Below are 26,052 nucleotides of genomic sequence, written 5' to 3'. Positions count from 1 at the left end.
ATCGCTATTCCTTATGTATGAAACATTTTATTTCATAATTGCAATTCCTAGTGAGTCGCAAATCGACCTGCTTCCTGAATATTGATGAGGTAGGTCGCAACTTGTGACCCATTAGGAATCGCTGCCATCACTGGGATGGTGGCCAGCTGGGATCAGCAGACCACAATGTCTGTAATTGCTTTTAAATAAAGCCATTTTTTTTTTAAACGCGTCCCGTTTTCCATGAAGGAAAACAAGATGCATTTTAAAAGAAAACAATGAAACTTTGAAGTTTCACTTTTTTAAGAGTAGGGAGCGGTCCATGGGGCCACTGCCTGCTCTCAAAATATATTTTTCCAACATTCACAAAGGGGAAAGGATTCTATGAGGACCTCTTACAATTTACGAATGCATTACCACCAACTTTGAGTTGGTTGTAAAATATCAGGGTTTTGCGACCACTTTGCGATTGCAAAACCTTGATACATTACACTGGAAATCACTATTTGTAAAAGATGTTCAAAACACACCCCTTCTAAACAGTGATTTCTACACCCAAATTGCGATTCTGGAGAATTGAAGTTTGGTTGTTTGTACATTTTGAAAAGTATTTTTGCCGTCGGAAACTGGCCAATTTTGGAAATCGGAAAGTTTGTGACTGCAAAAATACTTTGCACATATGGTCCTTAGATTCTTTCAGCTGCTGGAGATCCCGGGTGAGAGACAGCAGGCCCACAGAATCCAGCGGACCTTCTCATTTTCATTGTAGATGAATACAATTTCTGGCATAACAACCAATTAAAACTGATACAATTTCTTGCGTAAAACACAGGTCAAACCATATTGCTTCTTGGCACCCAGATTTTTTTGCCTTACAAAGAAGTAAACTCAGCAGGTAGAAAGACATTTTTCCAAGGTCACAAATCTTTATCAAACAGAAAAATCGGGATTTTATTTGCGGCCTTCTGGTCATGATATTTTTTCGTGCAAAGTGGCTCAGGCAAAGAGTAGTTAAGGTCACCCCAAGGCCTTCCACACTTCCTGCACTACTTTGGGACATGTTGGAAATTCACAGAATGATAGTCACAAGGTGTGAGACTTGATTCCATCTTGATGTTAACATTTTGTGAAAATACAGCAGTTACAATATAGCAAATTTACTAAAACGTTCAGACAATATCTTCATATTTTAGAAACAAATGTTGGCCTAGTATATAAGGGTGAAACACAGACATGTGAAAGTGCACGGTGTGTAATTCAATGACATTGATTTTTTACGGTTTGCTTAGTGGACAGTCTCTAAGCTAGGACTTCTATTCCAGGCATTTGTACAGTTCACTGAAAAGAAATGTAACCGTCTTGTTTGAGATTAGTGGAGTAGTTGGAAAGAAAAGTAGAAAAAAAAATCTTACGTCTGATTTATCAAAAGTGATTGTTGATTATTCTGCAACTTCTCACTTCCAGGAGGCAAGTAAATCACAGATCAGAGGCCTCCAGGCAAGGAGTACACGTGGTAGCAGACTTGCTACAAGGCTGGTGAAGGAGCAAAGTCGGAAGAAGTAGATTTTGCAGATTGGAATGAGAGATCCAGAACAACACAGAGGACACTCGCATGTTTGGTACACCCCTCCAACACCCCATGCACCAGTAGACCTCTTCCCATTGGCTGCAATAATGGGGTGCTGGGCACGCAGTGGATGGTATATGTAACCGTGCGGGTATCGCTGGTGCTTGAGAATTGACAACAGTGTTCACAAGGATGGTGAAGAAAACTTTGGTGTCAAATGAGATGCCCAGGTAAATGCAGAGGCAGCTGGTAAATTTAGGAAGGAGGGGGCCGGGCGGGAAGCACACTCATTCATTCACACACGCATGCACATCCATTCACAACACTCATCAAATATTCAAACATACATGCACGCACCAAACATTCATTTAAAAAACACACATAAACACACACTTACCTTCAGTTCAGCTCCGAGGAACCAGGAAGGTTGGGACTGCTGCCTTCCCTCACTGGCTGACCTTAGGTCAGCCAATGACGAAAGGCAGCAGTCCCAACTTCGTCACAGAGTGGGATGGGGGTCAGTGAGACTTCTGACCCCATCCCACTCTGTGGCGAGGTGTCACTGATTGACACTCGCCCTGGGCGCTTCAGGGCTTAAACCTGGTCGAAGTCAATGGGTGACGCTTCCCTCGTCACCGAGGGGGAGGGCCTCGAGGCACCTTTGCTGAGCTGAGGAGGTCACACCCATAGGAGCTGTGACCACTTCAGCCCAGCAAAGTTCAGCTCAGGCAGCCAGGAGTCTGCACTAATTGTGCATAGCTCGCTCCTGGCTGTCTGATCTGAACAGGAAGAGTGTCTGACAGGCTGACCTTTGCTCAGCCTGACCTGCACTCTTCTTAAGGGGCAAAAGTGGGGGGCGTAGCCCCTCCGCCCTCAAGGACAGGGCGAGGCTGTGTAAATGGTTTGTCCTAATGAATCGTGGGCATTGTCCACTCTCTTCATCCAGGTGATAGGGAGGTCAAGGGTGCTGGAACTGCCTAATATTTTAACAGCATTGATTTCAGAATTGTTAAAGCATAGGCAGCTTTCCCACCCCGTGAAGGATAAGTTCCAGGAATGTTCCACGTGTTTCCAGGAGTTCTCCTCTTGTCTAGAAGGGTCATTATAACATACAGCTTAATGTACAAAATTTCAATGTATATGAGGTTCAGTTCATTAATATTTCTCAATGTTTCTTCCAGTACTTCGATGTCAAAATTGCATTTACGGAACCAACTCATGATGACATAAACAATGTCTCCTAACTCACTGCACTATGATGTCTATTTAGTGAGGGTGGCAAGCACTATTTTCAGACGTTTGAAGCTTAAGTTCTAAATAGATGTAAAACGCACAAGTAAAGCAGCCCACGTTCGCTTTATGATCACAATCGTGGATAAGGTATACGATTTGTGTAGGGCAGCCAGGTCTCTTGTCTTCACTGTGTCGCCAGGTATTTTGATGAAACACCACAAGCTACCTCTTCTAATGTCCTAGACCCAATGGAGGCCCTTGTCCTACTAACCAGATTACCTGAGTTTAGTGGGAGCCCTGGCTTTAGTAACCAGATGACCTTAGTCCCATCGGGGCAATGACCCTGGTTATCAGATGTCCTATGTTCCATGGAAGCCGTGATCCTACCCATCTGATTACCTTGCTACCATGGGAATACTAACCTTAGTAACTAGATGACCTGCATTCAGTGGGAGCCCTTACCATAATAGCCAGGTGACATTGGTCCTATGGGGGCCATGACTTTGGACATCAGGTTTCATTAGATCCAGAGGAGCCGAGACCCTTAACCATCTGGTGACTTGATTCCAATTGGAATCCTGACCCTAGTAACTAAGTGACATTGGTCCCACTGGGGTGCTGACCTTAAACATCAGGTGTCCTTAGTTCCAGAGTTGTCATGACCCTAGTTATCTGTTGGTTTTGGTAATCTGATGACTTTGGTCCAGTCAGGGCCCATATCCTAACCTTCAGGTGACTTTGGTGTCGAGAGAGTCCTGACTCCAAATACCAGGTGGCCTTGGTCCTGTGGGGTCTCCTACACTAGCCATCAGATGACCTTGATCTCACAGGAGTCATGAACATAGCAACCAAATGACCTGTATACAGTGGGAGCCCTGGTCCTAACAACCAGGTAACCTGGGTCCGGCAGGAGCATTGGCCAAGAAACCGAGTGACGTTGGTATAGTGGAGGCCTGACCCTAGCAACCTCCACCAACCCTCCCATCTCTTGGTCCAGTCTCCTATTGACAACATTTGAAACTGTCCATCACTGGTCACAAAAGTTTGAGTCAGACCCAACCTTCAGAATAGCTGTCAGTGACTTAAAAGATGTCCATTTCGACTCATTGTGTATACATTTACTTCACTGAGACATTTTGAATTTAATGCACCGCTCCCGACCTTATAGGGATATTTTGGACAACCTAACAGATTCACTTTGACCTTTAAGGAAAAACCTCTCTTTTCCTTCCATAGAAGAGACTAAAAGGACAAGAATAATACTACATATGGGGTAATTTTGAATGATGCAGGAGTGCTAACACACATGGTGGTGCAAATTGCACCCAATGAATCACTAGCCTATCAGAAGTTGAGCACATACTCCATTCATTATTGTGCTTCTGCAGACAACTGCCACCATGCCTGACTCGGTGGCACCTGTCAAATCAAACAAAATGGCTCAAAATAGACGCAAATAAGGTTTGCATATGTTAGTCCAATTTTTTGCCAGTTCTGTATATTTTTGGCAAAACCCTGAGAGCACCTTTTATTAAATGCAATTTGCACAAGAGTGTTTTTGCATCCAATATTACCTGTTAGGTTTCAATAGCCCTGCCATTTTTGTTTTAATCCAGCCTATATTATCACAGCATCCCTCGGCCTCGGAGTGACGTTCCTTATTCTCCACCTTGTCATTCTTGATAACATTTTACATGTAAATATATCTATCTATATCTATGTCTATATCTATCCATCTATCTATCTATCTATCTATCTATCTATCTATCTATCTATCTATCTATCTATCTATCTATCTATCTATCTATCTATCTATCTATCCATCTATCTATCCATCTATCTATCCATCTATCTATCTATCCATCTATCTATCTATCTATCTATCTATCTATCTATCCATCTATCTATCTATCTATCTATCTATCTATCTATCTATCTATCTATCTATCTATCTATCTATCTATATATTGCACATTACCCAAGTCAAATATATCCTTTAGGCCTATCTTACAAGCATGAAAGATTTTAGTTAGCCCTGTTGAGGGCTGCAACCAGTGACCAGCAGGTAATATACACATTGCTGCAGAAAGTACAGTAACCTGTACCTGGGCACTGACTCTTTGACTGCTGTGAGTCATTGCGAGAGACATCAGAAGCTTAAGAGATGTTAGGCTACCTCAGACACCGCATACCATTTCCTGCAAGGCTGATCGGAGAAGAACACAAGAGAGAACAGCAGCACAGAGGCAGCCTAGTTGATGCCTGCTCCCTAAGCAAGCATTTGTAATGCAATGGATCTCGCGTTTGCTTACTTAGAGCTATTAGCATTGTAAATTCCTAACTGGACTTTTCTTGCACTTAAATTGAAAATGTAAAGTAAAACATTTGACATAAGCAAACCAATTCAAAGCACCACAGCTGCCATGAGCGTGAGCATGGAGAGACACAAAAGGAAAAAGAAGTTTGCTTGCAGTCAAACATATCGGCAATCGAGCAATTATCCACGTAACAGGGTCGATGGCAAAGGTGGTAACAAAACTGCCCCAGGGAGGGACAAACGTAAAGCATTTACCAATGATAACAAAGGATTTTTGAAAGGCAAGCGCATGAACAAATGATAGTGATGAGCATGCGGTGGGATTGGTTAAAAGCACACAAACAGATTACAACACGTCAGAGGACTTGCGCGCTCGACCTAAAAAAAGAAGTCTAAGAGACAGTACATGCTAGATAAAAAGAAAGACAAGATTAGAAGAAAACAAATCCATTAGTTTGTGCATGCGCTCCTGCAAAATCGACTTTGGACCCAAAACTTATAGCTAATATCCCCATGATACCTCCTGCGAGTTTTATGCTCATGCTGCTAATGGAACAAGAGATACTATAAGCCACAATGTGAATAGTGGTGCGGTTAAAAAGACAGGACTGGCCAATGGCCTTACATGCTACTTGAAGCCGGTGCTCACCCACCTGCTATAATTCCTTTGGACTGCAACCTCTAAACTGTAGATTCAATTAAACACTTTAGGGCAGTGGTTTTCAAACTTTTTAATGCTGAGACCCCCAACGGGAAAAACAAATAATCTGCCCCCTTCCTCAGAATTTTGCACATGTATTCTAATAAATTGGCAATGTTTAAATTTGTCTAGATTTGTTTAAACATTGCAGTTAATTTCTGTTACCTTTTAAAAAATGTATAAATGTTTTTTCTGCTTAAAACAAAGCACTGTTATCTGCATAACGCTTCTGTAGCCCCCCCCCCCCCCCCACTCCTGCCACCCCGGGATCACTTGAGGCCCGCCAAGGGGGCCCAACCCCCAGTTTGAAGAGCCCTGCTTTAGGGTGTGTGTCTACACCCACGCGCCCCCACGATATCTAATACCAATAGCAATGTGTAGTCTGCAGCTTACACACAAATCCATGCAACAGACACGCTAACCCACTGAGCAGCGTTGAAATGGGAATAAATAAGTGAAGGGGCTCATTATCCCAAACTTTCTGTGTACTAATAAGAGGCGCAGGTACTCTCATCTATCAGTATTGCAGCCTAGCTAAAAAGTGCAAGTACTCTACCTTTCAAACCAGGGCGGTCCTAGGACTTTTGGGGACCCGGGAAAACAGGAAGATGGCGAAAGGGAAGATGTGAGGCCTTTCTAATTTGCATATGGCATCACAGGAAGTGAGACCAGAGTTTGAAATTCAAACTACAGAAGTGCATGATCTGAGTAAACGTGAGTACCTGCCCATTTGAAGCCAGCCAAAGTGACATGTAGGTTACACCAATCTGGGGAGGTGGGAGGCTTAATTGCAGCTCTTAATCATACTTTGAAGTCACTTCTCTTTGTACTTAATTCACAAAACAGCACAGTCCCCCTCCCCTTGCCCACAGGCACCAACCCTGCGGACGCCTGCAGCAGGCGGAGGTGAGCTGAGGCCTGCAGGTTTCACTCGAGCACGAGAATCACAGGAAGTGCTTGGGGTTTTGGCACATGCCGCTTACCATATCGTAACTAACTTCCTTTCCTGACCCACACCAGCCCCTCCTGGTAACCTGCATTAAATACAGCCCTTTCCCCCACCCATCTACACCAGCATCACATTCTTCTGCAGAACACAGCGCCCAGGCTCGTACTAACTCCAGAGCCCGCCATCCCCGTTAACGCGACGGGAACGTAGGTATAATAGATAGAGAGGCTTTCGCGGTGCATGACGGGAAACCACAATGCAGCCTTTGCTGAGCAACTCAAGCACTAATTTTTACAGAAACCTTTTTGCTCTGAAGACGAACTGGAGCTTTTTTTTTCTTCTCGAGCAGGGCCTGTTCTTTTATTTAATTTGTTTTACAGAGTGGGAAATTGTGCGTAGATCGGTTTCCTTTTCCAACATTTCTACTATTTAGAGGGCTTGAGATTTTCCATTTTATGACGTTTCTCTAGGAGAAAGAAGAGAGTTGGACTGGAGCCAGCATGGCAGCCTATAGACTGTTGATCCTTGATGCACTGCTGCTAGTTTTGTGGGTTCAAGCTTCGACAGGCCCGGCAGTCCTGGAGAAAACTGAGGTAAGAGGAGTACGCAGAACACGCTTATTGCATACATGCCAACATTTTAGAACAGGCAAGAAGGAGATAAAAAAAAAACAGTCCGGAGAATGTATTTTCCCCATAGACATAGACCCGCGATGTTCAAACTTTTTAATACCGCACCCCCCATCCAGTGTAAAGAAACCCAGTGGAGGCCTCCAGAATGCTTCACAACGATTCTATTAAATTGGCATTGTTTAAATATGGATAAACTTATTTAAACATTGCATTTAAGTTCTGTAACCTAGTTTAAAAATACAATCAAATGCATGCTTGCCAAACATACTATTCAGGTTAGCTAAGGCTCTCTAATGAGTAAAGGTATACACAATGTAATTCTCAGAAATGGGGGGAGAGGTTTGAGGACTGTTTGGAGTCCCTTCTCCTTTTGGCACATACAAATGACAAAAGAGGTTCGTGATGGCCCATCAGAGAGAGGATGACTGCCACTCATTTTTGTAGCTGAAAATAAAGCATGGTGCTTCTTTTGAACAGAGCCTGTTGACCCCCCCCCCCCCCTATCATTTAAGATCCCCCTGGTGGGCCCGCCCCCAAGTTTGAAGACCCCTGACTTAGACTGAAGCCGAGGCAATCTGCCTAAATCAGAGGAGGGGGAGGATATTGGCATGAATGGTGACAGACAATCAGCATTTCAGTTCTGGCAGATTAATAACCGCGGGCACAAGAACAGAGTTCTAAACACTGTTTTACATGTGCTGTGTAAAACTGCCAGTGATAAAATGTCGAGTCCTGTCCTGCTCTAGTCTCCTCCTCCAAGAATCAATTACAGAGCTTTAACCTTTGATGTCAGGGGTAATTTTTGGAGGGGGAGATGGGAGAGTGTGTGACTGGCATCAGCATTTCACTTTTGCGTTGTTTCCAGCAGAGCATGATTCTGCAATCTGACCCGGGTGTCTGCATGCAGGGGTCGGGCGGTGGGAGACTAGCTTTGAAATCGGTAGTCTCTCGTCTAAATCGAGAGAGTTTGCAGTATGTCATTGGTAGGAATTCTACACACAGAGAAAGAGAAGCCTTATTGGTCACTCAAAATATCCGTGCTGATCGGGCCTGTGCCAGACTGGGCACCCTTCCAGCCTGGCATAAGAGTTCTGTGCAAGAGCAATGCACGACACTCCCTTGTCCACAAGTTGTGTTACTTTAGCAACATTGAAAGGGCCAGTCAATGGGTGTCCATGTAAGGGCAGCGCTTGGCTTTCTTGCCCATATGCACTAGACTAGCGTAATGGTACTTGGTCAGTAAGATTGGGCGGGGGTGAGCTTTAAATTTCCCAACAATCATGCTGTCATATCATGTTAAAATACATTAAATGAGAAGCAGGACATAAGGAGCGTAAGAGCAAGTGGAAAGGTGGAAAGGGAGAGCAGTGAGCATTGTCATGGGTACTTAAAAGACAATGGGTCTCATTACAACTTTGGAGGAGGATACTGTCCCAAATGTGACGGATATACCACCCACCGTATTACGAGTCCATTATATCCTATGGAACTCGAAATACAGTGGGCAGGACATCCGTCACATTTGGGACGGATTAACACCCTCCTCCAAAGTTGTAATCAGGCCCAATATGTTGTAACACAATCAATAGTTTTAAGAACTTCAAAACAGAGAGGAGAGAGAGTGTGTTTATGTTTTTGTCAGTGACACATGTAATACTCCTAAGTAAAACCCGACTGCCACATCACCATACCCGACTGAACGCATATGTACCCAACTATATACTGAAGAATACATTTATTGTGGGGGTGTTACACCACAAACAACCAAAGCTAAGCGGGTGCCTGTACTTGATTTTTATCTCCAATAAGCCCTACTTTACTTCTACATTATCCAAGCTCAATCTAGGCTTTTTCACAGTGGAAACCTGCCTGTACAATAAAAGTCACACTTTCCAGTATCACCTCCGCACCAGCCGGTGGCACTCTTAGAACATTATTTGGGACTGTCTCCACTGAGACAGTATTACTTCAGCAGTGTTCCCATTCCTGACCAGCAGGTGTCAGTGTGTGATTCAAAATACTTGTGTATCCAAGGACATTTATACTGCAGTAAAACTCCCTGCTCGGAATCACTTACGTTTTGACACAGTACATTGGAAGAGTATTGCATTTATGCCTTGCAATTTGTTTATCGGTATTATATAAGCAACTGTTTAAAATAAACAGAGTACTAAGTGGCGTAGATGGCTAAGTAAGTAAGTCAATCACTGTCTAGTGAGACCATGGAACTGGGACAACTTGTGCTGTAACCCTGTTACCAGCGAACCTTGGCGGGCCAAACACAAAAGTGACCCGTGCCTCTGGTTCTATGTTATTTCGGCAGCACTTCCAGGTTCTGGCATCAGATTTTACTGTAAGAGGTGCATTTGGATATCTTAGGTTGAGGCAGTGTTACAGTCAAAGTGTTTGTCTCTGGTGTGCAACAAGGAAGACACTAGGAAAAGAAAATTGACAGTAGAGAACTGCTCAAGATAACACAAGGAGTCAGAGGTGGACATGGACTGAACAGGGACGTTCTGCACAAGGTAACAAGGAAGCAACGCTTATCAGAAACACGTACACAAAAAGAAATTGATCACTCGGAACAGCTAACCTCCTGCGACTAGAAGATAAACATGAAAAGGTGAGCGGTAAAGCACGCAGGAGCTATATATATATATATTTTTTTTTTAAATCTGTTTATTCAGCATGGCATTCACATAACAGTACATTGGCTGTTAATGATTTATCGAATTATTTGTCTACATATATAAACTTGTGCAGCCTTATTACATAGTGACTTGTACAAAAAGGAAGGAGAAAGAAAACAAGATATAAACAGACATAGGGTGTTGCCAAAAGAGCAAGGAAGAGAGAAACATTCAACTTAAATACTGTGCTATAGCTGATTGCTAGATAACGATGCAGCTAAACGCGATTATTGTCATTGCTGATGTTGGCTACCTTTGACAGAGGTTAGGAGATGTGAGAGGAAGGAGTGCAGCTAATATGTGTAAGTATGTGTAGAGCGGAGGTCATAATTGGGGCGAGGATTATGTTTTGCGGAGTGCGGCGGGGTGTTGAGCAGGATAAGTATTGAATGAGCTGGGTTTGACTTGCATGAAGGCTTAAACGCAGTAAGAGCAGCCTGGTGTATTACATTAATACTTTGAGGATAAGGATGAGAGTGCCCGTAATGATAATAAATGAGATTGAGGCAGTTCAAGTATCATGCTGAACGTATTAACCTGGACTGTAAGGGTTATGTATGGTGTACTATTCACAGTGGGTGCAAATCATTCCTCGCTTCTATTGCCACCACAAAAGTGTTCCAGATTTCGGGGCCCTCATCGATAAGACCTTTGTGTTGCAGTAGGTTGAGTGTCTGCGCTTCAGCTTGTGAACGACTGTGTAAGTCACGGAGCCAAACCAGGCGGGGTGGGACATGTGGAGCCTTCCAGTGTATTGCTATGAGACGTTTGAAGATAACAAACGCTAGGTCTATGAATCTGTGTGTCTGTTTATCTCCTCTAGTGCGGTGACGTATGCCCAATAAACAGGACTCTGGTGTGGGGGATAGGGCGAGGGACGAAATGTCTGCTGTGGCGTCTGTGACGCGGTGCCAGGCCGAGTTTATTGAGTGGCAGCTCCAAACCATATGGTAAAAGTCGGCTGCTGGGGTGGCGCATCTTGGGCATGTCGATGTTGTGTTCGGGTATATTCTTTGGATGCGGGCTGGGGATAAGTAAGAATGGTGGATATAATTGAATTGGGTGTAGCGTAGATGAGGATTTCGGGATATTGATTTGATCGTTGCGAGAGCTGTGATCCAAGTTTTTTGTGGTAATGGTGAAGGAAGGACCGTATCCCAACGTGCCTTAGCGTGCGGCAGGGTGGTACAAACTGCTGCTAGTAATATTTTGTATATTTTAGTTATGGTACCTTTTGTGCTACCTATTGTAAGGATAGTGGTGAGTAATGGGGACTCAAGAGGTTCGTCATTGCCGACACCCCAAAGATTATTAAGGAGCCGTTTAATGGCGCTGTATGCCAGGAAGGCCCCATTGTGCACCACCCCTGTAGACACCAGTTCCGCGAAGGAGTACAGCACGGAATTGGAGTATAGATCGCCCACCTTCAGTGTATTTATGTCCCGTGTGTCATGATGTGCAGAGATAGTTTGGGTGCCCGGCAATTGGAACAGCGGTAGCAAGGGTGAGTAAGGGGGGAAGGGAGTCTTGCCTTGTACATATCTACGCCAACAGAAGCGAGCTGCTTCCAGCAGTATGAGTTTCGGGGATAGGGAATGAGGGCTAGATATCAATGTAGGCAGCAGCCTTTGTGGGGCCATACATGACTGCAGCATTACGCCCTCGGTGGAGGGGGCATCCCGAAGCCATGCAGACAGCCACGACAATTGAGCGGCTGCGTAGTATCTTTCGAGGTTGGGCATGCCCAGCCCACCCATTTCCTGCGGGTGTTGTGTTATGGTCAGCGCTACTCTGCGTCTATCTGTGCCCCAGAGTAGGTCGGTTAGTATTGAATGCAGTTTGCTAAAGAAGGATCGTGGCAGGCATAGCGGGAGGGCAGTGAAATAATATAGGAACCTCGGGAGGATAAGCATCTTGGCTGTTGCTACCCGGCCCATCGGGGATAAGGGGAGTGAACTCCAAAATGGTATTAAGCTGCGGGTGGAGCTTAGTACTCTGTCAATGTTGCCTTCTTTTAGATCTATAATAGAATGATAAATCTGCACTCCGAGGTATTTAAAGGTTGCATGTGACCACAGTGGTTTATATTGCGGTAGTGTCGTATGTGTGTCAACCGGGATGGAAATAAGAGGGAAGATACTTGACTTGGACCAGTTGACATGCAGTCCAGAGGCGAGGGCAAAGGAGTCCAGCAATTTCAGCACTTCTGCCAAGGAGGCAGAGTGATTACGCAAGTAGATCAGGGCATCATCTGCATATAGAGATATGATATGATGAGTGTTAGATTCCGGGATGCCCCATATATGTGCGCAGCTGAGTAGTTTAATTGCTAATGGCTCCATGGCAATGGCAAATAATAAAGGAGACAATGGGCAACCTTGTCTGGTGCCTCTGCTTATGGGGAATGCTTTGGAGATAATGCAACCATTTTTGACGAGTGCTGTAGGCTTAGAGTAAAGCGTTTTGATCCAGTTGATGAAGCCGGGACTGAAACCGAACGCCTTGAGTGTGCAAAGAAGATAGTTCCAACTTAGTGTGTCAAAGCTTTTTCAATATCTAGGGAGAGAGCGATCGCTTCGGTGTCTATGTTGCTGTGCATTATATGGAGCAGCCTCCTGATATTTAGGAAGGTGCTCCTACCAGGGATAAAGTCGGACTGGTCGTGATGTATCAAGCTTGGTAGGTAGGGGAGGAGCCTATCCGCTAACACTTTCCCTAATAGTTTGCAGTCTGTATTAAGGAGGGAGAGCAGTCTGTATGATTTAACTTCAAGAGGGTCACGACCAGCTTTTGGGAGGACAACTATTAAAGCTTCGCACATAGAATCTGGCAGTTGTAAGTTATGGTGCGCTTCGTTGAACACCACTACGAGCGGGGGTAGGAGATGGATAGCGTGGGAGTTAAAATATTCCACCGGTAGTCCATCCGATCCAGGGGTTTTGCTGCGCGCCATTTGTGCCAGAGCTGAGCGCAGCTCTTCATTGGTAATGGGGCCATCCAGAGTAGGGGTGTTATCGAGGATAAGTTGGTTTTGAGAGACAAGTTGTAGTATATCAGTTAGGTGTTGTTCCGGCGGAGGGGGAGGAGACGTATAAAGGGTGCGGTAATATGTGGAAAAGGCTTTGTTGATGCCTGACTGAGTGTTGACGATGACGTCCGAGTTTAGGCGTATCGCGCCGATAGGCATTGGCTGCGAGGGCTGTCGGGTCAGCCAAGCCAATAGTATACCGGACCTGTCTCCCTCAGCATGCTGTCTTGTCATGTAGTGTCTGTAGTCATGTTTGCCTAGTCTGGTGTCTGCTTCATTATGAGCAGCGCTAAGCGAGTCCCTGACGACCATATTCTCTGCATTGCAGAGTTTTACCTCCAATACTTGTAGTTCTTTGGTAAGTGCTTTTCTCACCCCTACCGTGGCTGCAAGGCAGTGTCCACGTATCACCGCTTTATGGGCATCCCACTCTATAGAGCGGGATGATGTCGTGTTTTTATTTAGTAGGAAGTAATCAGCTAATCTCTTAGATAGATCTGCTTGAAAGGGGGGGTCTAAAAGAGCTTCCGTCTGCAATCGCCATGTTGGTATGCGAGTGTGCATGTGACCCCAGGCCATTGTGACACATAAAGGATTATGGTCTGATATAGTGCGCGCTAGGTATTCAGACTTGCACACTTTCTGAATTACGGCTGCAGGTACAAAAATCATATCTATTCTGGTGTATAACTTGTGTACAGGGGAATAATAAGAGTATTCACGTTGGGTGGGATGGGCCGTCCTCCATACATCCCTCAAGCCGTTATTTAAAGCCCAACTTGCTAATGCTTGTGAGGCGCGATTGGAAGGGGCTGAGGTAAGCGGGGGAAACGAGCGGTCTGTTTGAGTGTCTAAGACACTGTTGAAGTCGCCCCCCATATGCACTCCAGCGTAGGGTCACTAAGGTTACCGGTGGAGAGTGTGGATAGGAAATCACGCTGGTTTGCATTTGGGGAGTACAGTGCAACTAGGGCTAAAGGGGACCCATCTAGGATGCCCTCAACTATCACAAACCTACCGTTTGAGTCACTTTGTGTGCGAGATACGGTAAATGGGACCCCGCGGGCGATCCAGATCGCTACCCCGCGGGCAAATGATGAAGAAGTTGTGCCATGCAATTGCCCCTTCCATTTCGAGCGTGTGTTTTCCAACGTGGATTTAGAAAGATGTGTCTCTTGTAGTAGAGCTATGTGTATCTGATGCCTCTTGAGAAAGGCATGAACCCTCTGCCGCTTCCGTGGAGTTGTCATACCTCTAATATTCCATGTTAGCACCTTGTATTTAAAAATGCTTTGATGGGTTTGAGTGGCCATGATGTTTTTGTGATTTTCGTGTGGACGAGGGAGTGGGTATCTGCTGACCACTGCATAAAAGTATTATGACACGTGCTTGCTAAGATTGGACAGCCAATGACTACGATATTGTAAGCTGTAATCCTATTGCTATAATAGATATGACATGTACATTTGTTGCTGCGTTTGTAATTAACCAGCATGTGACAAAACCAACAACTAAATAACAAGGTGCTCTCTAAAACAAAATATAATTACAACTGAATTAAAAGATAGAAAACAATTCCAGCAATTGCTGGCTCGAGAGAATAGTCCATATGGCTATAATCACAACATCTTCGAAGCTTACCGGGCCAGATTTGCGGAATAACTGTAGGATAAGGTCTCTGTCACGGTAATTAAGAAGTCTTACTATAAGCTGACGTGATTGTGAGCCAGGTAGGGGAGGTCTGGCGGGAATCCTGTGTGCCCTTTCAACAGAAAAGAACTTCGGGATATTATCTTTGAGAATAGTGTCAGTGAGCCATTGCTCTATAAATAATTCAGCGCTGAGGCCTTCGGCCCGTTCGGGAAACCCCACCATACGGATATTGTTGCGGCGAGATCTGCCTTCTGCATCTTCAGCTCTACGTTTTAAGGAATCCACCTCTGTTGATAAATGAGCTAGTTGCGATTGGAGATCTTTCACAGAGCGGGGAAGGGTTACAGTGTCTTTTTCAAGTTCGGACACCCTGTCAGCTAGTGCGTGTTGGTCAGTGCGAAGTATGTTAAGATCTTCTGTTACCGAACCTATTTTAGCTTCTAGAGTGGTTTTAGTGTCTAGAATGGCTTGTAGTATCTTTTCAAATTGTGACGTGTGTGATTGCAGGGTGAGTTCCAGCTTCTGCAAAGCCACTTGCGTGGTGGCGTGGGCCTCTGAGGAGGGTGGGATGGCGTGGTCCATTTTGCCCAAAGGTGCTCGTGGGGTCTTTGGTTTGACCATTTGGCAAATGCAGGAGCGCTTAGACGTTAGCGTACTAAGAAATCACGGAGCGGTGTGTGCGGACAAGTCATGTGTCATGCCAGTTCAGCCTAGGTGTTGAGGAGGAGTAAGGCAGAGACAGGACGAAGATGTTGATGAGTAGTAGCCTGGCACATTAACTATTACTTATGGAGCTTAATAATTATGGTGCTGGTGTGAGTTTATAAGTCTAGTGAGGTAAGGACAGTGCGCTGTGTAGTATATTGGAGGTTGCAACTGTTCTGGATATCTTGTAACCCAAGGGGGTGATTAATGCGTCTACACTCTGAGACTCAGTAAATGTCGCCGATAGGCTCACCTCTCGTGATCGGCCAGATCCATTATGCGCTTTTCCCCCACCCGGATAGCTGAATTCTTGTTGCCTCGCCCCTCCTGAGGTGAAGCCCGGGCCCGGGCCAATTCTGGACAAGGGTCTGTATAGTAGGGAGTGCAGTTATGGCACAATGTGCTAGTGAAACAATCCACGTCAGATCAGTGCATTTGAGTGACCACAATTGGTAGTCCGGCACAGATCGCAACACTGGGACAGATTCATTTGTGAGCTTGCTCCCACAGGCCACTCCGTATTGGGAAGCGAGAGTGCAACAGGTCGGTGCCACCACTCAACGACGTCGCAGAGTGAGTTTGTGGGGTAGGCGCCCTAATACAAGGTGCCACTGTGCAGTGCTTCCTGCGTACCAGTGGATCTTGTATATCAGAGTTGAGCGCTATTATTTGCCAAGGATGCAGTGTTTAAAGATATTGGTCGTAGCTTGTTGGGCCTGGCAAGTTTGCAAGTTTTTGCACGTCCAGCCGCTAGGCAGGACGTTGAGCGTGGTGTTGTTTCCGATAAGCGGGGGGGAGTCGGGACATGGATACTCACGCCAGCTGCCTACCTCGATGAATGGAGAACAGGAGAGCCCGCTCCGGCAGGTCTCAACCCACGAGGGGCCTCGTTGCTGTAAAAAGGATCCAGCTGCCGCCGCCACCCCGGAGTGTCCTTCCCGTGATGGCGCGCGATACCAGCGCCCAGGTCCGGATGGAGTCCGCGGCGGTGCGCCCAATCAGTGCAACCCGAGCCCGAGCTCCAGCCGCGGGTCGCGAGGAGAGGCGTAACCCACGCGGCTCGACCTCCGGGCCGGCCGCGGGACGCAGTGCTGCTTCCAGTAAGCAGGGGGGAGCCTTGGCACGGAGATCCCCAGCTGCTATCTGCCACGAGGGGTGACGAGCCGGTATGCCTGCTCCGGCAGGGCTTAACCCGACAGAGGTGACACTGCAACAGAGGGGGCCGGGCCGGCACTGCCCAACCAGAATGCTCTCGACGGGCCGGCGCGCGACACCACCCCTCACCTCTGGGTAGAATCCACGGTAGTACTCTTCAGCGGTGGAACGCAAACCCGCGCTCCAGCATCGGGTCGCGAGAGATACTTCGCAGCGCACGCGGCGAGCTTGCTATTTGTAGATCAGGTGCAGGCCGCGGTTCGGCCGAGTGCCATCTGCGCGTCGGTTGCTCATTTCCGGATGCGGGCATCGATGCAGCCCCCGGCAGTCTAAGCGACGGATGGACCCACTCGAGGGGGGGCCCGGGCGCCGCTAGCAGGATGTTTGTACGGGCCAGGGATCGGAGCTGCAGTTTATGCTGCCGCTCTGGTCGCCATCTTGGCCACGCCCCCACGCAGGAGCTATATTTGATCAGGTTTCAGGGGGTACTCCTTCGTCATCAGGTTGCAGGGAGTTCCTTCGCAGTGGCGAAGGAGCGTCACCCCCCTGGCTAAGCCAGGAGTTGAAAGATAAAATGATATTTATCATTTTATCTTTCAGCTGCTGGGTCAGCCGGCAGCATGTTCAGGGAGTGGCGGGCTGGGCCCCTGGAGGTGGGAGGGGGATGAGGAGAGAGCGCACCTGTAGGAAGCTGTCTCTGTATATACTATATCAAAATGAGATATAGTGTGCACAGAGTTCAAGGGTTCCCCAAGGCTTAACAGAGGCTAAAGTAGATAATACAAATGCTCTCTTTTGCGGTATTGTGATTGAGCAGTTAAGTACAGGTAAGTACATTTGCAAGTAAGTATCCAACATGTGTAGCAATACCACTTTGTTTTAATTTGGCAAGTTATACGTTTTTTTAAATAAATAGCAATAATCTGTTTTAAAGTTGAGGGCAATTTTCAGAAACAATTCTAGGGCGGGGGAGAGGTTGGCACAATTTTAAGGTAAGTACAAGACCTACAGTTCCAGTCTCCAGGGGTTAGGATGTCCACAGGTTGGGGTTCAAGTTAACCCCAAACACCCGCCACGAGCATCACGGGGCCAGCCAGGTGCAGAGGACAAAGTTGAGGTCGATTTAACATGGGCTCCTATGGAGACTGGGGGCACTCGGAATCAGGCATGTTTGCAGGTAAGTACCCACGTCTTAGGAGGGCAGAACTGGCGGTTTTAGAGGAGCTCCGGGGGCCACGGGTCAGCACCAAATACACACTCTCAGCGGCACAGGGGCGGCCGGGTGCAGGGTGCAAATACAGCATCAGGCTCCCAATGCTTTCATGTAGGGGGACCCTGGGTGTCACAAAGATGCTGCAGGTGAAGACAGGGGGTTGCTTCCGGGAAACCAAAGCTGAACAAGGAGGAGGGCTGGCTACAGGACATTGCTGCCCCAAGTCCAGGGGGCTGCAGGTGGAGGGGCACCTGTAGGGCTGGGGGCCAAGTCCGTTGGTGTCTTAAGTCATCTCTGCTGGGGGTCAGCTTAGCAGTCCTTCTTCTTTTCTTCTTGCTTCTTCTTGAGGTTGCCAGGAATCTGATGAGCTAGGCGCAGGGGGGCCCCTAAATCCTGGATTTAGGGGCATTACAGGGGTCGGAGGGCAGAAGCCACTGGCTACTGTCCCTGAGGGTGATTACACCCTTTCAGTGTCCACTCCCTTAGGGGAGGGGGCCACAGACCTAACCCTATGGGCCCCTGTCCTCCAAACCAAGATTGAGGATTTTGCAGGGAGGGGGTCACTTCAGCTCTGTTCATCTTAGGGGTGGTCCCAGCTGAAGTGGTCACTTTTCTTTGTTTTCCCCAATTTTCTCGCCGGACTTACTGCCAAAATTGGGGTTTTGTCAGTGGGGTGGGCATCTCCACTATCTGGAGTGCCCTGGGGCACTGTAACAAGAGGCCTGAGCCTTTGAGACTCACCGAGAGGTGTTACAGTTCCTGGAGGGGGAAGGTGTGAAGCACCTCCACCCAGTGCAGGCTTTGTTTCTGGCCACAGAGAGCACAAAAGCTCTCACCCCATGTGGTCAGAAACTCATCTGGAAGTGGCAGGCTGGCACAGACTGGTCAGTCCTGCACTAGGAGTTTGGCTAAACTACAGGGGGCATCTCTAAGATACCCTCTGGGTGCATTTTTCAATAAATCCAACACTGGCATCAGTGTGGGTTTATTTTGCTGAGAAGTTTGATACCAAACTTCCCAGACTTCAGTGAAACCATTTTGGAGCTCTGGAGTTCGTAATGAAAAACTCCCAGCCCATATACTTTATATAGCCGCACTGCACTTACAATGTCTAAGAATGGACTTAGACACTGTAGGGGCATATTGTTCATGCAGCTATGCCCTCACCTGTGGTATAGTGCACCCTGCCTTAGGGCTGTAAGGCCTGCCAGAGGGGTGAACTATCTATGCCAGAGGCAGTAATTTGTGGGCATGACACCCTGAGAGAGGTGCCATGTCGACTTTGTAATTTTCTCCCCACCAGGACACACAAGCTGCTAAGGCAGTGTGCATGTACTTGGAGAGGGGTCCCCCATTGTGGCATAATACATGGTACAGCCCTTGGAGACCTTCCCTGGCCACAGGGCCCTTGGTACCATGGGCACCTTTTACAAAGGACTTAACTGTGTGTCAGGGGTGTGCCAATTGTGGAAGCAATGGTGCAGTTTTGGGATAGAACACTGGTGCTGGGGCCTGGTTAGCAGGATCCCAGCACACTGTCAGTCAAGTCAGCATCAATATCAGGCAAACAGTGGGGGTGGGGGTAACCATGCCAAAAAGGGGCACTTTCCTACAGCACCTATGTGTGCATGTGTGTTTGGGCGGCCACCTCAGGCTGGCCAATCACACATGCACACAGAGGTTTCTCGAGCCCGGCTGTGTTTAACAGCCGGGCTGGAGAAACTGCACATGCCCCAGGGTTGTGTCTGAGCGGCAGTCCAAGCTGCTCGGACCAATCCTGAGGTTGCTTTCATGCTAGGTTTAGCATTAAAGCAGTACCAGGATTGCTGGGGAGCCTGTGCTGGTGTCCCAGTGTATGCTGGGGCACCACATCGAGGAAAGGAACAGGAGCAACACGGAAGGAGGTGACGGCTACGGCAAAAGGTTTTTTTTTTTAATCCCCGCCCAACCCCAGCCCCTCTGCTTGAGATTTGCGGTGGCCGCTGCTGTCAGATCGAAGCTCAGAAAGGTCTTCACCCTCAGTTATAGCGACCAAATCTGTCTGATAAATATCCATGGATAGGCCTTTCTTGAAAGGGCAGGCTCTGCGGGGGTGGATACATTTGGTAGAGTTGTAAAGGGTAGCTTAAAGACAATATTCAAGACGAGTAACACTACCTTGGTTGGCAGCTGTGCACACAGCTCCTGGCAATCGCACAGTAGGATGAAAGGCCCAAAGGGTGAAGAACTGAGTAAATAGACACATTAGATGAGAAGCAAGAAAGAAACCAGTGCTTAGCTTGACATTTTAAAAAATAGGTAGAGGCTCAACTGCAAGCAAACAACCAAGGCACGCAAAGCCGCTGGCATCAAAGGAAGCAGAAAAGCATCAGAAATCACAACTAGGGAATCCACTAAAAACAGGCCTGTTAAGGAAGCAGGTATGCACTGGTAAACACTGCTGCTCTGCAAGTGGGTGCACCGTCTCACCTGTAAACCACGCTGACCGAGTACGACTCCACATATGGAACTACGCTTGCTGGACATGCAGGAGTAAGTACATTTGTTGTATTTGTATAGCATGAACCTAGCCAAAAGGCAGCAGAGCACTGTGGAGGATCAAATGCTGGGATACAGTCAACAAGTGATTGGAGAGATGGTTGGTCTCTGGAAGTGGAGTATGGAAACACACATATGATTCTAGTGCAGGACACAGCAATGCACCAATGAACAGTGCTAGTTGAGGAACAGAGAACTGCAGAACGGATGATTGCAACACACGTCCAGCAAATTAATCAGGAAATCACTAGAATCAGAGGGTCAGTCTAACCGAGACACCCCTTCAGTGACCAACAAGCGATCGTTGCAAACAGAGACTTTTAAGAGCCATGTAATGATCACAAGCCTCCGGTGTGATCCCTCAAGGTTAAGACACAGTTTTACGGATTCCCCCTCCATGGCTTGGCGTTCGATGATGGAGATGAAGTAGTGAGCATGGGTTTCTGGAGATTATAGCCCAGTGCTTAATTTGTAAAACTCTAAGTGCCAGGCCCAAAGGTATTCCACTGCAGCCAGCACCACCCACCGCTCCTACCACTGCTGCTTAATTACAGTGCTAACATTTCCTATTAACCATCACACCTAAAAAAAGTGTGATCATTTGGACTCCCGCAGGTCACCCCAAGCTGTAAGGATAGACTGGAAGCCCCGTTTTATCATTTTTTAATTTAATGAATAATTAAACACTTGTGCAGAGCAGAGCTCAAAACATAGGCTGAGAGCACCACCATATGGTGTACTGTCATAAACAAAAGTAAAAGTAAAACCCAGTGGCAAGCACCGGCACACACCAGCACAAATTAAGCACTATGAAAAGCCCTACAGGGTGGCTCACTGCCTTGCAACAACCTCCATGGACGATTCAGCCCATGACCTTTGCTCCTCGTCCTGTTCTATAGATAGAGAAGGAAAACACTCTTCTCTTCCGCGAGAGGAATTCTCTAATCTTGTGGGGATGTGGTGCTGATTTGAAAACAATACAAATAATATTATCCCCATGGTTCAATGTTTCTATAGGAGATGTAGGTATGCTCACCACCACTAAAGAACATTCTATAGACTGGGGTCCTATACACTAAACATTTACTACGAACAGAATAATAGATTTCAACCCCAGTAAGAGTCTCCTCATGACAGCTCAGCAGATTCATTACAACAGAAGATGCTGAGGCACCCTGACTCTAATCCATGGGAATGGGAGGAGTTTAACCTGCATTGCTGGGGCAAAACCTGGGATCAAAGGATGGCTGGATCACCATGGAGACGTGAGCTACTCAGCAAAACAGCTGCAAGCCTAACAGGGTGATAACATGACTCAAAGTAATCTGAGAGTACCAGGGACATGTTAAGAAACAAGGCTTTTTGGATTTATTGACATCAGTGGGGTTGTGTGAAGTTCACAGGGTTGCTTAGCATTTGAAACTGTGAATTTGCACAAGTGAACTGGTTTGTAACTTTTCCTTCCAAAATGGTTGCAAAAATAGAATTGTACTGTTGCATTTCCTATTTTATTTTGAAGCAAAAACATGTCTTTATCAGGGACGGTTCTTGTGTCAAAATTAGGCTTTATGTTTTTTCATCTCATACATCCTAATTTAAACATGATTGCTCACCTTATTTTAGGTCTCTTTTACTAAAATTGTATATGTAATATACTATAATTTCCCTGCCCATTACAGCATACAGCGTGGGACAAGTCGTCAGTCCTCTTCGCCATTTGGCTAAATTCACTGCAAGTGAAGGCGTTTTGCTCCCCCTAAGGGCACATCTGCACATAAAATATTCATGTTGAGTGACAGGGACTAATATTGCAATGCATGCATTTTGAGACCAAAAAAATAGAATTGCTTTTAGCTAATCTTTATATTGTTTATACCAGCGAGGGCCATGCACCTCCTCATCAACGAAGTTTAACTGCAAACATGAAAAAGCAATATAAGGCAAGATTTATTGATTTTGACAACGCTTCTTTACGTAAGCATTAGCCACTGCTTTTTGATTTTTGGAAAATTATACACGTATTATTCCTATCTAGGTAAGATGTTAGCCAATACCTTTTCCACTTTGTAAAATTATATACATAATATACTTACTTCTAGGGGCTTTAAGTCAGCCTTTTTCATCCATTGGTCTAGGCCTGGGCTTTGTGTGTTTTCTTCTTATAACTCCTAATTTAGCCACGATTGTTTATCCTACTTTAGATCTCCTTCATTAAAATTATACATGTAATATACTTACTTATAGGGACCTTGAGCCTGCTGCCTTCATCCATTGGTCTATTGTTGTGCCATTCACGCTTTTCTTATGATCTACAGCATACAGTATCGGCCAATAGAACTTCACTGTGAGTGGCTGCATTCAGCTCTTTAACAAGTATCACATCTACACACACACTAGTTACCTCCAGTGGCTGGGTCTGCATGAAAATGTGTACTTTTGAGACCAAAAATGTGTTTTTTACCCAATGTTTTCATTTAACATTGGCAAAGGCCCAACATCTCTCCACAACAATCTTTTGTAGAAACCCTGGCAAAACAAAACAAGTTTTGACAAATTCAAAACGCTGACAGCCTTTGACAGACCGACTGGCTATGCCACTCCTCATGTCTGACTCTTTGAGTGGAGGGCCCTTTGGGAAACCATGGGGTACATTCAGCCTAAGTAAGAAACAAAGGTCCTGATTTAGAGTTTGGTGAATGAGGTTATTCTGTCACAAACGTGATAGATATCCTGTCCGCCGCATTACGATTCCATTATATCCTACGGCTAATACTGCTGATAGCAGATCCTTCGCATTTGTGACGGAGTGTCCCCATCTGCCAAACTCTAACACAGACCCATATTTTGGAAAGTTGAAACACCAAACGGTGTTTCAGCCTTCCTGGCTCGGTTATTAGCTGGTAAAAGGGATAGACAGAACATTTAAGGAGTACAGTATTGACAAATCATCGGTCCTGTGACAGAACTAGAAACACTAGAATATTCCAGTCTTGTGGCTCATGTACTTGCATACACAAAGCAAGAATGCAGGGGATTGCCAGCCTCTTCCCTCCCTAAGGCACTTCTGAAAAGAAAGGAAATTAATCAAGATATGGAGAACGCCAGAATTGTATGCTATGCATGAATAAAAACAGAGAAGTTCGGAGCTTCCTGTAAACTGCTTTTGCTGAAATAGCATCTTAAATGCAGATGAGGGAAAGTTCACCTTCAATGGTCAGCTGGTTGCAGCTGGTTGCACTTAGCTGGCCTGGTCCATTCAAAGCCTGTTACCCGAGAACAACCTGTTTGAGGAATCTGAACTCATCGCCTCATTAATTATTGTATCTTCACCGTGTGTTGTGCCCCTTTCCTCCACATAAACTGCTTCCTTACACTTGACCTTCTACCACAGAGAACATGGCATGAGCAGTTTTAATCAATTCTGTTCGCTAAATTGAGTGTACAGTCAATCAGTGACTCTTTATTATCAGATATAAAATCCACCAACAATGTACAAAGATATAAAATTCAATAAGAACTTTCACACTGGGTAATAAATCAGCAAACTTAAAAACTCTAAAAGCCAAGTTACCTGGATCTAAAAAAAAAAAAGTGCAACTTGTAAGCAACAGCTGGGTTGTCCTTAGACAATATTTCAGATTTTATCAGCCACGCTGCCTATAAAAACCTGGAAAAGCAAACAGTATTTGCATCCTAGTATCAGTTTTGCATATCCTCTAGGTATGTGTGTGATCCTGTAAAACCCAACAACCGACATAGTGAGACGACCCATCTGGCTCTTGGCTTGGGCAAAAAAAACGACATGTTCCACAGATTCCTGTGCAGAACAACAGACCACAGTTTAAACTTGGTAAGAGAAGATGATCAAGCAAAACTAAAAGAGGCTGAGTGTACAGTCATGTTTAAAAAAAAAAAAAAATCTCCTTTGTGCCATTTCACCTTTTCAGATTGAATCATTTTTGTGCAGTCTATCCAGTTTTTGAAAGTTTTTATATTTATACTTTTTTGCGCCGCATTTGCGTCTTTTTTTGACACAAAAGCGGTGCAAACGTACAAAATACAATTATATTTTGTAAGTTTGCACCGCTTTTGCGTAAAAAGAATGACACAAATGCAGTGCAAAAAAAAGTATAAATATGGGCCATCGTGTCCTGTGGGTTTATCATGTGGTTTGTGTTTACGAGTCAGTAATGTTCTTGTCTATTTTTGAAAGACCACTGTGCACAAGCAATTGCTGTTTGGTGTAAAACTGGATACAACATAAGTTACTGCTAGCTGTCTAATTTACAGGCTCTAATCCCAGCAATTTAATTTGGCTAAATTCTTTAATTTTGGGCTAATCATTTTAATTCACTTCGTTTCCTTTTCGCTTTGAGCGTTCCTCATCTCAGAGTACGCTGTGCAGGATGTACTGACTCACATATGAGTAGGTGCTCTGGAATGCTGTTCCATAATTACATCTATATTATCTACTGGTGGTTGCCACTAGGTAGTTATGGTTAGAACCATGTTTCCAAAGGAAAAGCTCTTTTTGGACATGCCTATATCTTTGGCACCGTTTGACAAATCTTCACAAAATTTTCCCCAAAAAGTGTTGGGATGATTTTAGTTGAGGACGGAAAGTTTGGGGGTGATCCATCAAGCGGGGGCCGAGAAAGAGGGATAGTGAAAACACTGTGATTCCCATGTTAACTTCCATAGGACCTTTAGACACGTCTACAGCCTGAACCACTGGATGGAATTACACCAAATTTGGTAGAAAGCTCGCTGTCAGTACGCAGATTGTGCTTTTGCTTGATTGGTGTAAATCAGTTCAGTAGTTTTTGAGAAATGTAGGTCAATTCAAATTTGTATATCTCTGGCTGCAGCGTCTTCACAAATATTTAGTGAATATTACACGAAAATTCACGAATTTCTACGAATGTACGTGCCAGTACCAAAAGAAGATCGCTGTGATTGGCTGACTGCAACCTGACTAGTAAGTTGCGGCTGCCATTTTATTTCACGGGACACGGTCCCCATGATTGAAAATCCTAACTGAAAGTGGCAAAAGGGGTCAGGGTGAAGGTACCCTGACCCCAGGGGTGTGATATAGGTATGTTTTAGGGGCAAATTATAGGCTTAAAACAGTTTTGCATCACTGCGCGATATTCATGGAAATACGTGAGTTTTCGTAAATTAGTAGGAAAATATTTGCCAATGAGAAAAAAATTGAAAGAAAAAACACAGACTCATTGATACACTAATTCATTCACTATACATGTACTCAGAGACTCATGCGCCCACTCACACACCCACTCAGACACTCACACACACCCACTTTCAGACCCACTCAGACACTTACACACCCACTCACAGATCCAGTGAAAAAGACAGGCTGGGTGGCCAACCTGCACTGCGCCCAGCCAGAGGCCGGGTGTGGTGCGGGGTTGGGTGGTTATAAGGGCTTGGCTGCAAGCCAGGCCTTGCCACCAACCCAGGCTATCTGGCCATGAGGATCGGGGGTTGGAATAACGTATAGTATTTAAAATTACGTTAAAAAAACACAGAAATTCACTAAAAAAAACAAAGGATACAGGGACGTTATAGTTAGGTTCTGAATTTACTCATAAAAAAACATAGAATTTCAGCAGTTATAGTTAGAGTTCTTTCAAGTAACTATAACTTGCACCCTAAGGTAACTACAATACGTG

General features: G+C 45.6%; 1 protein-coding gene across 1 annotated transcript in view; it reads left to right on the top strand.

The window, feature by feature from the left end:
- Positions 1-6,950: 6,950 nt before the first annotated feature.
- The window catches only part of LOC138303747 (uncharacterized), a 191,618-nt gene continuing 172,516 nt past the window's right edge, over positions 6,951-26,052 (top strand). Inside the window, exon 1 of the mRNA XM_069243124.1 lies at positions 6,951-7,338. Within this exon, the coding sequence (XP_069099225.1) occupies positions 7,246-7,338 (93 nt within the window). The 5' untranslated portion in view covers positions 6,951-7,245. The remainder of the gene's footprint in view (positions 7,339-26,052) is intronic.

Source organism: Pleurodeles waltl, chromosome 7 (assembly GCF_031143425.1).
Source record: "Pleurodeles waltl isolate 20211129_DDA chromosome 7, aPleWal1.hap1.20221129, whole genome shotgun sequence".
NCBI lineage: Eukaryota > Metazoa > Chordata > Amphibia > Caudata > Salamandridae > Pleurodeles > Pleurodeles waltl.
This window is presented reverse-complemented; position numbering and strand designations above follow the sequence as displayed.